Raw genomic sequence first — 15,247 nt, forward strand, 5'->3', positions numbered from 1 at the left:
ATTTTAGCAGAACTACAGTATTTGGAAAGGGATTTTTTTTTTTTTAATTTAAGACCTGGAGTACTTGAAAAAGAAAACAAAGTTGTTATATTGATAAGGTACATTTTAAGTATGTGAAAGTTTATAACCAAGTTTGTAAGAAGGGACCAAGCATTGATAGGGGATGGCTAGCTTTTGTTACATATACACTTAGAATTTGTTTAAGGGAGAACCAGAACCACAGCCTTGCACACAGTGTGCAAGTACCACACCTCTCTGAGCTGCATCCTCAGCCCTGTGCCTGTGTGTGCGTGCGTGCGTGTGCCCAGGCATGGAACTGGGGGGTTGAACCCAGTTGAACCCAGGGGCATTCTAGCTCTGAGCCACACCCCGCAAGCCCTTTTTAGAATGAGGTCTAAGTTACTGAGGGTTTGCTAATAGGACTACAGGCTTGGCCACCACACCACTCTGCCCTGGAACTAACTAACTAACACACACACACACACACACACACACACTCTCTCTCTCTCTCTCTCTCTCTCTCTCTCTCTCTCTCTATCTCTTTATCTCTTTATCTCTCTCTCCTCTCCCTCCCCTTCTCCCTCCCCCTACTGGGGATGGAACCCAAGGGCATTCTACCTTCGAACTACCCCCCAGCCCTATTTTTAAAAAAATTATTTTTATTGAAAGTAAATGTTAAACATTTAATCTGTATTTGGTGGCCTCTTCCCCCTCACCCCCAGCCCTATTTTTTATTCTTTATTTTTGTTGCAAAGGGCCTCACTGTAGCTGAGGCTATCTGAGAACAATGCTGGGATTACAAGCATGTGCCACCACCCCCAGCCTGGAATCTTTTAAATTTAACAAATGTTAATATATCTCGGAATAGCTTTTTTTTTTTTTTTTTGTGGGTGTGGGGATGGAACCCAGGGGCATTTGACCTCCAAGCTACATCCCCTGTCCTATTTTTTTATTCTTTATTTTGAAACAGGGTCTCACTAAATTGTGGAGGGCCTAAGTAAGTGAGGCTGTCCGCCAACCGCGATCCACCAGTCTCAGCCTCCCAAATGCTGGTATTACAAGGTGTGCCACCACGCCTGGTTCTCGGAATGGCTTTTAAAAAATCCTACAACGTGGTGCATGCTTGTAATCCCTGCGCTTGGGAGGCGGAGACAGTAGGATCACGCAGGGACCCTGTTTCCAAATTAAAAAATATATAAAATAGGTCTGGGAGTGTAGCCCGGAGGTAGAAGGGTTTCCAGAAACCCCAGTACCACCCCCCCACCCCCCAAAAAAATCCCACAAAGAGGTGCCCGACATCCCTGGCCTGCAAAGCCTGCTGCTTGGGTCCGCCCGCGCGTAGCCCCGCCCCCTCCAGGGCCCCGCCCACCTGGACTCGCCCCCTAAAGGGCACGCGCAGACGCGCCCGGAACCCTGGCGCGCCGGAACCGCGAGTGTGGGTCCTGGCCTGGCGGAGGCTGTTCCCGGCAGAGCGCTTCCGGGACCCGGCGCCATGCGGCTGTCATTGCGCGCGCTTTGTGCTGCTGGGGCGGTCTGGCGCGAATCCTTCCCCTTGCATGGCCGAGATGTGGCGCGCTGGTTCCCGGGCCACATGGCCAAGGGTGAGGTCGGGCGGGAGGCACGGTCCGGTCCCGACCTCCGGAGCTCCGGACGCCCACTACCCGCGTCCCCAGCCCCGTCCCTTAGGAAATGCACTCGGCACCGCTCGGACTGGTGGGAAAAGGGGAGGTGCCCTCAAGTCGCAGGGTCCCAGCTGCTGCTGGCAGCGCCTTTGGACTTTACCAGTCACATTTTTCTCCTGCCTCAGCGTCTTTAGAGGTTTCTTATTGATTATGCAACATATTTGACCCCAAGATGACCTCTGGGAGGTGCGGCCTTGGGCATGGAGTTGCGCCAGCCGCTTGGGGAGGGAGAGGAGCCTTGGGACCAGGTTGGAGCACACGAGGGGCGCCAGGCAGCTCTGGAGCTACAGCTCTGCTGCTGTTGTGCCTTGTTTCAGGTGAAGGAAAGATCGGTACTTGTTCCAGTGTCCACACAGTACCAAGTAACTCATCTATTCTGTAGCCCAAAGACCCAAGGTTCATTGACATTAAGGGTTCTATCCAGAGTCTCCCTGGACCCTCTCAACACCACTTGCTGAACATGCTGCCTCCCTTGTCGCTGGGCAGAGTGTATTCTTTTAGGTTGCTTATGTGACACCACTTAAATCTGCCCTCTGAAAGGTGTCCCTTAGTGCCCTTCTGTTTTCCAGGACTGAAGAAGATGCAGAGCAGTTTGAAGCTGGTGGACTGTGTCATCGAGGTCCATGATGCCCGAATATCCTTTCACAGTGTAGGAGGGGCCCCGTTCCTCAGCCAGACTGCATAATGTGGCCCGAAGCATTCCTTTTCTCAGTCTACCTCTGTTTGGCCTGGCCCAAGTCCAGTCAGCCAGTAACCTTGCTTGTCTTTGTTGACATTTAAAGTAGTGATTCTCAACCCTTGTTACATATTAGAATTATGGGAGACTTTAAAACACACCGGTTGCTAGGCTGTTTTTCAGACCAGCGTTTCTGGTGTGAGGCCCTAGCCATATGTGTTTAGAAACTGCCCACCTCTGCATGGCTTATCTTGGCTTCTGCCTGGTATACCAAGGCTTTACAGGGTGGGCGAGCAGTAGAATTCTCAAAGTAGGATATGAAATCTGAGTTCAAATGTTCCTATCAACCAGGGCTTTCTGCTGTTTTTGGGTGATGAATTGGCAAGACCTAGTGATCTTTACTGATGTGTGTTTTTCAACCCTGTTTTGTCACTTTTGAGCTATGTTGAGGCTCTCCTTGAAGGTTTTGATTTGTGAGTTGTTACCTCCTACCTGGTCTACCCTGAAGAGCCTGGGGAGGCTAGATCACCAGGCCTAATCCCCTCAGCAGTGCCTTCCATGGGCAGCCAGTTGCAGGTGTATGGCTGGCCACTGCTGAGAGCCTCTGGGAATAGTAGTGGAGGAGTAAGGATCATTTCAGGGTTCAAAGTCTCAGTGCTTTAGCAACAAATCATTAAGTTACTTTGTTGTAGGCTGTAAATATATATCAATTCACCCACATCTTATGCTGCTCAAAGATGTTTATTGCCAATTATATGATTTTGAAAAAAATAAAGTCAGTGGGCGTGATGGCACATGCCTGTAATCCTAGTACTTGGGAGGCTGAGACAGAAGGATCAGATTCAAGGCCAGCTTCAGCAACCTAATAAGATACTGTTTCCAAACAAAAGCTAAAATAGGGCTGAGGGTACAGCTCAAAGGCAGAATGCTTCCAGGTTCAATCCCCAGTGATGATGATGATGATGATAATGATGATGATGATGGTAATAATAATAATAATATCATCTATATATCTATAGTTATTCACATAGAGTGTGTGATAAGACTTTTCTCCTTTGGTATCTGGAACATTCTAGCTTCTTCAGGAATAGCAAGAAGCTTGTACTGGAGAGTGGCCTTTTATATCCTGGGAGAGGAGTCTGGAGGCTTGTGGGTTTCTGAGTGAGCACAGGGTTAGTCACCTCTGAGGGAAGATCATTTTAGGGTGGCAGATGTCACTTAACTGGATGTCTGGATAAGGCACACCTGAGGCCTCAGGACTCTTAAAACTAGACCCCCTGGGAGAGAGAAAGTACCAGGAAGACCAAGGGCTTAGGAGGTGAAGAAAAGAAGCCTTTGCCTGCCTATGTTAGTGTTTTACAAGGTGGAACCTCACACCCATGCCCAGCGTCCCTGACTGAGGGTAGCAGTAAGAGATAACATCCCCTACATTCTTGTAATCTCAGTACTTGGGAGGCTGAGACAAGAGGATTGCAGGTTCACGGTCAGCCTCAGCCACTTAGTGAGGCCCTCTGCAATTTAGTGAGACCCTGTTTCAAAATAAAGAATAAAAAATAGGACATAGGGTATTGCTTGGAGGTAGAATGCCCCTAGATTCAACCCCCAGTACTGCAAAAAAAAAAAAAAAAAAGAAGTACTGTTCCCAGGGGGAGAAGGGACCTGCCCCCTCTGCAGCTGCTGGCCAGTGGCAGACATCTGAAAGTTCTTGGTAGCCACCAAGAAGGCAGGGTGTACTTTGAGATACTCTAGCTAGAACTTTATGGAGACACTTTTTTTGTGTGTGTGTGGTACTGGGGATGGAACCCAGCGGTATTCTACCTCCAAGCTACACCTCTAGCCTTAAATTTAATTTTTTATTTTGTAATAGGGTCTCACTGAGTTGCAAAGGGCCTCACTAAGTAGTAGCTGAGGCTGTCCTTGAACCTTGATCCTTCTGTCTCAGCCTCCCAAATGGGAGTACAAGTGTGCACCACCACGCCCAGCTTGGGAGACACTCTTTTGGAGTGGTCAGAGCATATGTTTGGGTTTTTTTCTTCTTTTTTTTGGTAGTACTGGGGTTCCTGGAAACCCTTTGGCCTCCAGGCTCCACTCCCAGACCTATTTTTTAAAATATATTTTTATTTGGAAACAGGGTTTCTTAAGCCAGCAAGGCTGGCTTCGAACCAGCGCAACCAGCATGATCCTCCTGTCTCCACCTCCCAAGCGCAGGGATTACAAGCGTGTGCCACCATGCCCGGCGTAGAGCATGTGTTTTAAACTTAGGTACCTTGGCAGCTAAACATTGGTTTAGATATAAACCCTCTCTCTAGCTTTGGTTTCTTCTTGCTATCTTCATTCTCAATTGGAGAGCCATGGGACAGCCGGTGTCCTACCTGACTGCATGCTCTGGCTGTGGCAGGATGCACTGTTGCCCCAGGTGGGAGGCCAGGATCAGGGTTGGCTTTACAGCTTTTGGGCTGGCTGTGTCTGCTTAGAGATGAGGCTTTGTCTCTGCCATCATTCCCTTCTGATTGAGTAACATAAAGTAAGTTCATCGTCTAGTGTGTATATATACACACACAAAATAAACCCAAAGGGGTTTTGCCTTAACATTGTCACATCCCACTTTCAGGACGCAACCCTCTGTTTCAGGACACACTTGGACTGAAGCCTCACTTGCTTGTCCTCAACAAGATGGACTTGGCAGATCTCGCAGAGGAGCAGGTGAGGCCTCCCCATGGAGGTCCCAGCAGCCCGACAGAAGAGCTGCTCACGTAGGCTCGAAAGCAGGCAGCCCCAGGAAGGCCTTAGGACAACAGAGACAGCTCCTCAAATATTTCCGAGCTGGGTGTGGTGTCTATAACTCCAACCCTTGGAAAGCTGAGCTAGTGACACCCTCCGCAGTTTTAGCGAGATCGTACTTAAAAATGAAAGATGAAAGGCTGGGGTACAGCTTAGAGGTAGAAGCTCCTGGGTTCAGTCCCCACGACCCCAACACACACCCCAAAACACCTCGAGTCTCCATGTTTCTTTTATCCCTGGGTCATGCAGAAAACGCCCTGCCCCTGGTCACCTGTGTCTAGTTCTGCTGGGCTTTGGAGAGACCTGTCAGCTACTTGACCCCCCCACTTCTCTAGCCCTTCTACCTTGAGTTATAGAGTGTGCAGAAGTGCCAGCTGCAGGAAACCTGAGGTCAGGCTTGTGAGTGTGGACCCCTGGGGGCACTGTGGCCATCGCAGGAGACCTTCCTACAAACCAGCACTGTCCAACATGGCATGTCCCTTCAGATAGTAAACGAGGACCTAAGTGCTCATAATGGACACACTTCCCATGGGAAGTGGCTGTTGAGTCATTGGAGCCCAAGTGACCACTGCACTGTGCTGTCCAGGGGTCCCAAGATGATGGATGCTCTGTTCACTCTGTCCCATGTGGCGGCCTCTGGCACACATGGCCACCTCAGCTGGGAAACTGGCTTTCACATTTTGTGTGAGGCACTGCAGCCGACACAGGAGACCTCTAGGGCTGCAGGCATTGACCTCCTACAGCTTCTCAAGCTGCAGGGCCTCCAGGGGTCCATGCTTGCTAGCCTGACCCAGGTTTCTTTTTTTTTTTTTTTTTTTTTTTTTTTGCTGCTGGTACCTTCTCTCACACTTTATGATCTGGAAGCTAGAAGGGTCAAGAGTAGGGTGGTGTGGGGGGTGGGAGAGGCTCAAAATAGCTAACAGGTTTCTCCAAAGCCCAGCAGAATTGGGTATAGGTGGCAGAATTGGGCATATATTTCATATGGCCCAGGGGTAAAGAAATGTGGACACTAGAGATGTTATTTGAGGACTTGTCTTTGATTTTCTTGCTTGGTTGTCCAGACCTTTGTAAGGTGTTGGGTCTTTTGAATTCAATATAAATATTTTAAAGTTGTTAAATGCTTCAGAAATTGTCCCTCTGCTACAGCAGCAATAATGCTTTCAGGCCTCTTTTTTTTTTTTTTTTTCAATACTGGGGATGGAACCCAGGGACATTCTACCTTGAGCTACACCCCCCAGCCCTATTTTTTTTTTTGTCCTTTAATTTGAAACAGGGTATCACTAAGTTGCGGAGGGCATCACACATAACTGAGGCTGGCTGGGAACCTGTGATCCTCCTGTCTCAGCCTCCCAAGAACTGGGATTACAAGTGTGCGCCACCACGCCCAGCTTATGCCTTCAGGTTTCTTAGCTGATTTGTACCCAAGCACAAGACTTTTTTGCAGGTTCCAGGAGAAGTTTAATACCAAAGCCACCTGGTCCTTTCACTTCCTGGTGTCATTCCTAGCTCTGCACCTGCAGAGCAGAGGTAGGAGCCCTCTCTGTTAGTGTGTGTAGATATGAGTGTTAATAAGATATGACAGGGGTCATGTCATGATGAGACATCAGCCTTAGTTCACTTTTGGGCTTTTAGTGTTAGATATTCCTATAGTCAGATTAGGGTCAGTGCCGCTATCGCCTAAAATGAGCCCAGTGTTTGAGTGGTAGTCAAAATGCACAAGAGCAGTGAGATGGTTCAACCAGGATCAGGCTCGTGCAGGCTTAGAGCTGGAGTGGCTTCAGGATGGCCTGCTGACTTGTGTCACTCAGGCACCGTGTCCCCAGCCCTCACTGGCAGAGACTAGGGTGCACAGCGATGGTCCGTGCCTGCCCTGAGGCTCTTCCCTCCCGCCCTCCCTTGGGCCAGCGATAGGCCAGGCCTCCACTTGAGCCCTTGCCCGGCACCGTCAGGGCTCCCCATCGGCTCTGCTGGCTCTTCTCTGTGCTGCCCAGCCTCTGGAGGCTCTGGTGGTCCTGAGCAGGTGGGTGCTGCTGGCAAGAGTCCCTTCAAGTTAGATCCTTGAGTTTTATACCAGCTGTGTCATACCACCTGTAATTCAGTTAGTCTTTAAAATGGTACTGTCTCTTTCAGAAAATCATGCAGCACTTAGAAGAACAAGGTCTGAAACATGTCATTTTTACCAATTGCGTAAAGGATGAAAACATCAAGCAGGTAGCCCTTTCTGTTTACACATGATGTTTCTGCTTCAGTACACTGATTTTTAAGAAGCAGAGTTTTGTAGAAGATCCTGGACTTGGGTTCTGTTGTCCAGGAGTACAGTGTCTCCGCCTTCTTTGGAAGGTTGTTAGAGTCACAGCTGTCACAGAAGGCCCCCTGGGGAGTGGCCTGCTCCTTCATGGTTGGGGGATGGGGACGGGTGACCTCAGCTCCTGCTTCTTGGTCAGATGTCTGATCTGGACACTTGAGTGTACTGCATTCAGACATTCAGGAGGAGCCATACTTCTGTAATCAGCTGCCATGTGGATTTCTGCTCTTAACTCATGAGAGGAAAAGGAGATAGAGTCCTTGATTCTGGTATATGGAGGTGGCAGAAAGTGGGTGGCCAGTCAGGGGACAGCAGACTGAAATGCCAGGCTTGTTTGTTGCAGGTCATCCCCAAGGTCATCGAACTGGTTGGGAGCAGCTACCGCTATCACCGAGCCGAGGTTGGTTGGGGGCCTGGAGTGCAGTGGGTGCCTGATCCCTCTGAGGCTGCTGCAGCGCAGAGCCCTGTGTGGTTAGGCCTGGCTAGGAGGCCCCTCTTCGTACTCTGTCTCTTCAGCGGGAAGGACCACTGCCGACCTCTGCCTCCTGGGCTGTGGTCCCTTGCCCTGGTCAGGTGGGTTTGAGGTTCTTCTCTTGCCTCCACAGAACCTGGATTACTGCATCTTGGTGATTGGAGTCCCCAACGTGGGCAAGTCCTCCCTCATCAACTCCCTGAGGAGACAGCACCTCCGGACAGGTGTGCCTGCACGCGCTTACCGCCGCCTTTCCAGAGGGAATGGTGTCCTGCTGGGTCATGGTGACCCTTGCACATCCCACATGTTCGTCCACCAAAATGACGGTGATGGTGTGACAGGGCTGCGTGGTGGACAGTCACTCACCATACATTTTACGCTCATTTTGTCTTCTCTGCTAAAATCTTTAATGTGGGGATAGTTTTTCTAAACTTCATGTTTTTATAAAAATTCATTTAAATGTCTTTGGTCAGAGAATCACACATGCTGTAGAATAGGCAGTTTCCAGGCAAGGGGGTGGTTTCCATGTGAGTGGTTTGAACAGTGCCTTCCCTCCAGAGGGACAGGGAAGCTGTGTGTTCTCATCCCAGACTTTTTGAACTTGTTTGGAATTGCTTTTGTGAGTCCTAGGGCTGTGCTCTGATATCTGCTTATCCTCAGGTTTTGCTTCAAAGTGAGGACCACAGCACTCATTCACAGTGCCCTTGACTCTTAGGTATTTTTTTTAATATTGGGGATTGAACCTAGGGGTATTATACCTCTGAGATACACCCCAGCCCTTTTTATTATTTATTTATTTGTTTATATATTTATTTACTCTTTTTGGTACTGGGGATTGAACCTTGAGGCATTCTACCTCCAAGTTATACCCCAACCCGATTTTATTTCTTTTTTGAAAACAGGATCTCATTAAGTTGCAGGGGGCCTTGCTAAGTTGCTGAGGCTGGTTTTGAACTGTGATCTGCCTGTCTCAGCCTCCCAAGTACTGGGATTACTAATGTGTGTCACCACACCCAGCTACTTTATTTTTTATTTTAAAACAGGGTCTTAAAGTGGCACACACTTGTAATCCCAGCATTTGGGAGGCTGAGACAGGAAGATCGCACAGGTTCAAAGCCAGCCTTATTTACTTAGTGAAGCCCTTTGCAACTCAGCGAGACCCTGTTTCAGAATAAAGAATAAAAAATAGGGCTGGAGATATGGCTCAGAGATAGGTTCCATTCCAAGTACCACAAAAACAAAACAAAACAAACAAAACAGGGTCTTGCTAAGTTACCATGCATTGGCCTTGAACCTGTGACCTCCCATCTCAACCTCCTAAATACTGGGATTACAGGCATGTGCCAGCATGCCTGATTTGTGCATTTTTAAAACATTTATTTATTTATTTATTTGTGCGGGTCTGGGGATGGAACCCAGGGGCATTCAACATCCGAGCTACATCCCCTGCCCTATTTTTTATTCTTTATTTTGAAACCAGGTCTCACGAGTTGCAGAGGGCTTCGCTAAGTAGCTGAGGCTGTCTGTGAACCAGGGTCCTCTGGTCTCAGCCTCCCGAATGCTGGGATTACAAGCATGCACGCCTGGCTCACTTAGTGATTTCTGACACACCAATCCAACAGTTCAGTTCTAGAGAGGGCTTGATTTGTGCATTTTAAAGTTCATTCCAAGCTGGGCATGGTGATGCACACTTGTAATCCCAGCATTTGGGAGGCTGAGGCAGGAGGATCCGGGTTTGTGGACAGCCTCAGCTACTTAGTGAAGCCTTTTGCAACTCAGTGAGACCCTGTTTCAAAATAAAGAATAAAAAATAGACCTAAGGACGCTGGGCATGGTGGTGCACGCTTGTAATCCCCGCACTTGGGAGGCGGAGACAGGAGGATCGTGCAGGTTCAAAACCAGCCGTGCTGGCTTAAGAGACCCTGTTTCCAAATAAAAAAATATAAAATAGGTCTGGGTGTGTAGCCTGGAGGTAGGAGGGCTTCCAGGAACCCCAGTACCACACACACCAAAAAAAAAAAAAAAAAAAAAAAAATAGAGCTAAGGGTGTAGCTCAGAGAAAGAATGCCCCTGGGTTCCATCCCCAGACCCACAAAAATAAATAAATAAATAAATAAATAAATAAATAAATAAATAAATAATAAATAAAACAAAATGTTTAATCCAGCCTAGGTGAGGTGGTGCTTGCCTATAATCCCAGTACTTGGGAGGCTGAGACAGGAGGGTTATTGGTTCAAGGACAGCCTCAGCAAGTAAGTAGTGAGATTCTCAGCAACCTAGCAAGACTGTTTTCAAAACAAAAGCCTAAGCCCGGGCGTGGTGGCGCACACTTGTAATCTAGCATTCGGGAGGCTGAGACCTGAGGAGGATCGTGGTTCACGGTTAGCCTCAGCTACTTAGTGAGGTCCTCTGCAACTCAGTGAGACCTGGTTTCAAAATAAAAAATAAAAAATAGGTCAGGGGGTATAACTTGGAGGTCGAATGCCCCTGGGTTCCATCCCCAGACCTGAAAAAACAACACAAAACAAAAGCTTAGAAGCAGAATGCCCCTGGGTCATGTTAGTGATGTTTATTAACAAGCCTGCTCACACCGTGAGGCTGAGAGCTTTAAGCTACGCCAAACCTTTATTTCATGAAGGGTATCTTTGGCATCAGGTGGGAGTTGTGACATCACCTGTTCTGAAGTTTATTGGTGCCCACCCGCCCCCGCCTGGCACTGTGCCACTGCTCCTTCGCGTGCGCTCCTTTGGGGTGGTGGCCTTAGTGCTCACAGTGTTGAGCAGCTGTCCTCGTTGCCTGCTCTCAGACTCTTGTTACCACTGATCACAACTCTGCATGGAGACAGCAGCCCCATTCCTGCCACAGTCCCTGAAACCCTGTTCTATGGTCTGCCTCTGGGTTGAATGCCCACTGTCAGTAAGTGGAATTGTAGCTCACTGTCCTGTGGTGGATGCATGCCACTCAGGTGCACTGTGTTACAGTGTGTCTAGATTCCTTCCTCCGAGGGTGTCTATACCACACCTTGTTCATCTGCTCCTTTGTGAGGGATGCCTGTCTCCCTTGGCCCCTGGCTGGTTTGGCAGTGGGTGGGGCAGTCTCCCTGGGCATGCCCTGAGCTGGCCCATGCTGGCCTCACTGCCAGGCTGCTTAGGCTTGCTGGGAGTGGTGCCCGCAGCAGCCAGCCCAGGAGGGAGACTGGGTGAAGGAGCAGCTATGGCCTGACTTGCAGTCCGGGCGTGCCTTTCCAGCGCACGCCCAGACTCCAGTGAGGTGTTTCTTGAACCTCGTGGCCCACACTCCTAGCTGTTAAAAAGTGCCCTACTCTGAGCTGTTAGGGTCTGAACATGGGGTGACTATAGCTCTGGGAAGCGTGTTGGCCTTTGAGGTTCCTTTCTGCTGGTCAGATTTGTTAGCTGTATTTTCATGTTTCCATGGGTGTTTTGTAGCTGTGTTGATGAGCACTGATAGCCCCCTTTCTGTCCTACAGGAAAAGCTGCCAGGGTGGGCGGTGAGCCTGGGATCACCAGAGCTGTGATGTCCAAAATTCAGGTGGGTCCTGGGTGGCTAGGCTCAGAGCACACCACGTCCATCTGTTGCTGCTGGTGCCCACGATGGTGCCCCGCCTCTAACTGTCCTTCCCTCCACGCGCACTCCCACTGAGCACGTGCCCTGTGCCAGGCATCTCTGTCCTTACGCAAGCCTGTTGGGGATGTGGTCTTGCTGGCACTGGCCGGGCCATCAGCAGTCAGGGTGGAGTTGAGCAGAGCCTGCTGTCCATGCGTTCTCTTTTGTTCTCTGTGGGACCTGAAGCTTTTACTTACTCTCCAAGTAAAGGGGGATTGAATTCTATGGCTGCCCTAACACTTGGTGGAAATGACAACCTGCTGGTGGTTTTGGTCCCAGGGGCCTTCCTAGAGACCATAAGCCTGGAACAACTGGGTGGCTGGCTGGTCAGGGCCTGATTGTGACCTCTGCCTGTGCAGGTGTGCGAGCGGCCGCTGATGTTCCTCATGGACACCCCTGGGGTGCTGGCTCCGCGGATTGAAAGTGTGGAGACGGGCCTGAAGCTGGCGCTGTGTGGTGAGCTGCTACTGAGCCGGTGCCCTGCCGCCCCACCGTGGCGTGGTCCCTCAGCAGGTGGAGCTGTTGCCATCCTTGCCCCAACTGCTCTCGGTGCTCAGCCCGAGAGCTAGAGTGTGCCATGTGCAGGGTGCTGACCTCCAAACAAGAGCGGCTCTTGCGCCTACATTTGATAGATGGGGCAGAAGTTGGGCCTGGAGGCGAGACATCTGTCAGGCAGGAGGAAGGCCAGGACGGTGGCTGCTCTCCGCCCTGTGGGGAGCCTCTAGAGCAACATGGTTGTCTTTGCTCAAGACTGGGAGGGCACAAGTGTGGTGGGGCACAGAAGCCGCTGTTGGCATGCTCACCTCTGCTGCCTGTCTTCCAGGAACTGTGTTGGACCACCTGGTGGGGGAAGAGACCATGGCCGACTACCTCCTGTATACCCTCAACCGGCACCAGCTGTTGGGGTGAGTGACGATGGGTGTGGTTTGGTCACCTCTGCATGCTCACCCCAGCCAGTTGTGGCTCGCAACGCAGCGTGAAGGTACTTTAGACATGTGAGAGTCTGCGTGTTGTTAAAGGTGTGTAATTTAATTTGGCACGTTTGACATGAATTCATCTGAGACCTGCACACACTCAAAAGCTGGGCATCCCTCACCGGGTTCTCGTGCTTTGTAGTGCCCCTTCCCTCCCAACTCCCCCACTGCCCCAGTGGCAGCCTCTTGCTCTCTGTCACTAGGTGAGTTTGAATTTTCTTAAATCTCACACAAATGGAATTGGACAAGATGCACTCTTTGATCTGGCTTGAGTCCGTCTGGGCCGGGCTGCTTCTTGCTGGCTCCCTTCTGAGGCTGGGATGTGGCTCGTGGTGGAGACGCCACACCTGTGGTTGGCACTGGGGTTGGTTGTCTGCGGTTCTTGACTACTGCACGTGGAGCTCTGGGCGTGTTCACGTGTAGGTCTTGGTATGACAGGGGCTTTTTCATTTCTCTTGAGCAGATGACTAGGAGAGAAATGCTGGGCCACAGAGGAGATGTATCTCTGCACTTCCCAAGACACTGCCGTGTAACAGCTGTCGTGCTGTTTTCCTGGCGACAGTCGATGTTAAGCCTCTTTTTGGCTATGTGTCTTATCTGAGGAAATCTTTTTTCTAATTTTTAAACAATCCAGTTGTTTCTTTTCCCTTGTTTTTTTCAGTGTTGGGGGTTGAATGCAGGACCTTGTATGTACTGTGTACATGCTCTACCACTGAGCTGTGCCCCTAGTTCTTTTTTCTTTTTTTTTTAAATCATACTGGAGATTGAATCCAGGGGCATTCTACCCTGAAGATACGCTGCCAGTCCTTTTTTGTTTTGAAACAGGCTCTTGTTAGGTTGCTGACAGTCTCACAATGATGCCGAGGCTGGTCAGGAACCTCTGATCCTCTTGGCTCAGCCTCCTAAGAACTGGAATTACAGGCATGTACTACCACAACTGGTTGTGTGTACACTATCTTTTAGAAGACTCAAAGTATAAGAAGAAAATTTACACATTTACCCAGCACATTACCATTCAAGGTACTGCTGGTAGAGGATGGTCCTTAATGTTTACTGTTGGTGTAGGTCTGCCTTGATGCCTTCTGTCGTGCGGGTCAGCTGGTGATGGGCCCTTTCAGCTCCAGGTTGTCTAAATGCCCCCTTGTCACCTTTATTTGGAAGTGTCTTTCCTGTGGGCAGGCTTCTGGGCCGAAGGTGCTCAGCGCTAGAAGGTGTGGCTCTGCTTCTCTGCAGTTCTCACCAGTTTTTCTTGGAGAAAGGCCAGCTCTCCTTGGCCCCTGTTCTTGTGTTCCTCAGCTGCTCCCAGGTGGTCTCTGCGTTGCTGTGCTCCTGATGCGTTGTCCTCACGTTTCTGTGCTGGTGGCTTGCTGGGTGCTGTGGTCTGCACCTTGCTTGGCTAGCTTTGAGTGTTGCTTCTTTGGTGTTTCTTCTGGCTCCTCCCTGCTCCTTCGGGTTGTTTCCAGCTGCCAGGCACCTTGGCCTTGTGCACTGCTTTTGCAGATGCCTGTCCCCTGTCTGGATCCTACCACTGACTTCTCTGCAGTGTCTGGTCTGCTGTCCACCCCATCCCATTGTTCCTTGGAGATTTTACTCCTGCAAGTTTGGTTCCAGCCAGCTCTTTAACTGAGGGGTGCAGTTGTGGCAGCTGCTGCAGCTGTGCCTGTGGATTCTGGTATCTGCTCCTTCTGGCCCACTCCAGTTGGTTGTTTTCTACTCATTTTGGTCTGTCCTACTCTGCAGGCCTGGCCAGTTTTGGCTGGGTGTAGACTTTGAATCTTACCTTGTGGGGTGATTGGTCTCTACCTTTCTGCAGGAAGTCTTGAGCTTTGGCCTGGGATGCTGAGTATGTGGGAATGGGTAGCTGAATGCTCTGGACCAGTGGGCATCCCCGTTGGGCTGATGTAGGGTGTGGTCTGTGTGTAGGTATGTGCAGCACTACGGCCTGGGTGGTGCCTGTGATGACATCGAGCGTGTGCTGAAGAGCATAGCCGTGAGGCTGGGGAAGACACGGAAAGTCAAGGCGCTTACAGGCACAGGTGAGTGAGGCCTTGCTGCATGTTGTGGGGCCCTTACCACCTGGTGAGCTCAGGTGAGTGAGGCCTTGCTGCATAGCGTGGCCTCGCCCCTCCACCCTCCACCTGGTGGGTCCCTTGATCTTCCCTGGAGGAGTGTGGGAGGAGGGAGACGTAGAGGGAGCATGCTGGGGCTGTCCTGGGGTTGGGGGTCAGGGGAGGGGGCCATCAAAGTTTCTAGAGAGGGAGGTGCTTGTAGTCCAGGCTCCAGTGGGTGGGAAGGGCTGGATGGACACAGTGCTGTTCTTGAATGTGCCTGTGCCCAGGTTCGACTGATCCCACTGGGGGTCTCTTGGGGCTGGGCAGTCCTGTCCAGAGCCTTCCTCACCAGACCCTCCTCTCCCCAGGGAATGTAAACATCATCCAGCCCAACTACTCTGCAGCAGCCCGTGACTTCCTCCAGGCCTTCCGCAGTGGACTGCTGGGCCCAGTGATGCTGGACCGTGATGTCCTGTGAGGCCGACCCCCTGCTAACACGGACCCCTGAGCCAGCTTCGGTGCACAGCCTCCTGACCTTCTGTGGACAGAGCATGGGGCTCAGGGCTGCCCACCCTCTTCCAGAGCATCAGGCTGGTTCCTTCTGAGCAGGCTCTGCTCTGTAGCCTGACAGCCCTGTTTGAGCAGTCTTGCATGCCGCCTGGTAAAGCGGCTCCTCTCCGTG

General features: G+C 50.6%; 1 protein-coding gene across 1 annotated transcript; it reads left to right on the top strand.

Moving 5' to 3' along the window:
• Positions 1-1,492: 1,492 nt before the first annotated feature.
• On the top strand, positions 1,493-15,043 carry MTG1 (mitochondrial ribosome associated GTPase 1; the record flags this gene model as incomplete). The annotated part of the gene is made up of 11 exons (XM_080694022.1): positions 1,493-1,601; positions 2,252-2,329; positions 4,970-5,061; positions 7,270-7,350; positions 7,788-7,844; positions 8,050-8,140; positions 11,404-11,465; positions 11,900-11,996; positions 12,364-12,445; positions 14,438-14,550; positions 14,934-15,043. 11 exons carry the CDS (start codon positions 1,493-1,495, stop codon positions 15,041-15,043), a joined length of 972 nt encoding a protein of 323 aa, XP_080550148.1.
• Between the last annotated feature and the right edge of the window lie 204 nt (positions 15,044-15,247).

Source organism: Muscardinus avellanarius (assembly GCF_963383645.1).
Source record: "Muscardinus avellanarius genome assembly, chromosome: 4".
Classification (NCBI taxonomy): domain Eukaryota; kingdom Metazoa; phylum Chordata; class Mammalia; order Rodentia; family Gliridae; genus Muscardinus; species Muscardinus avellanarius.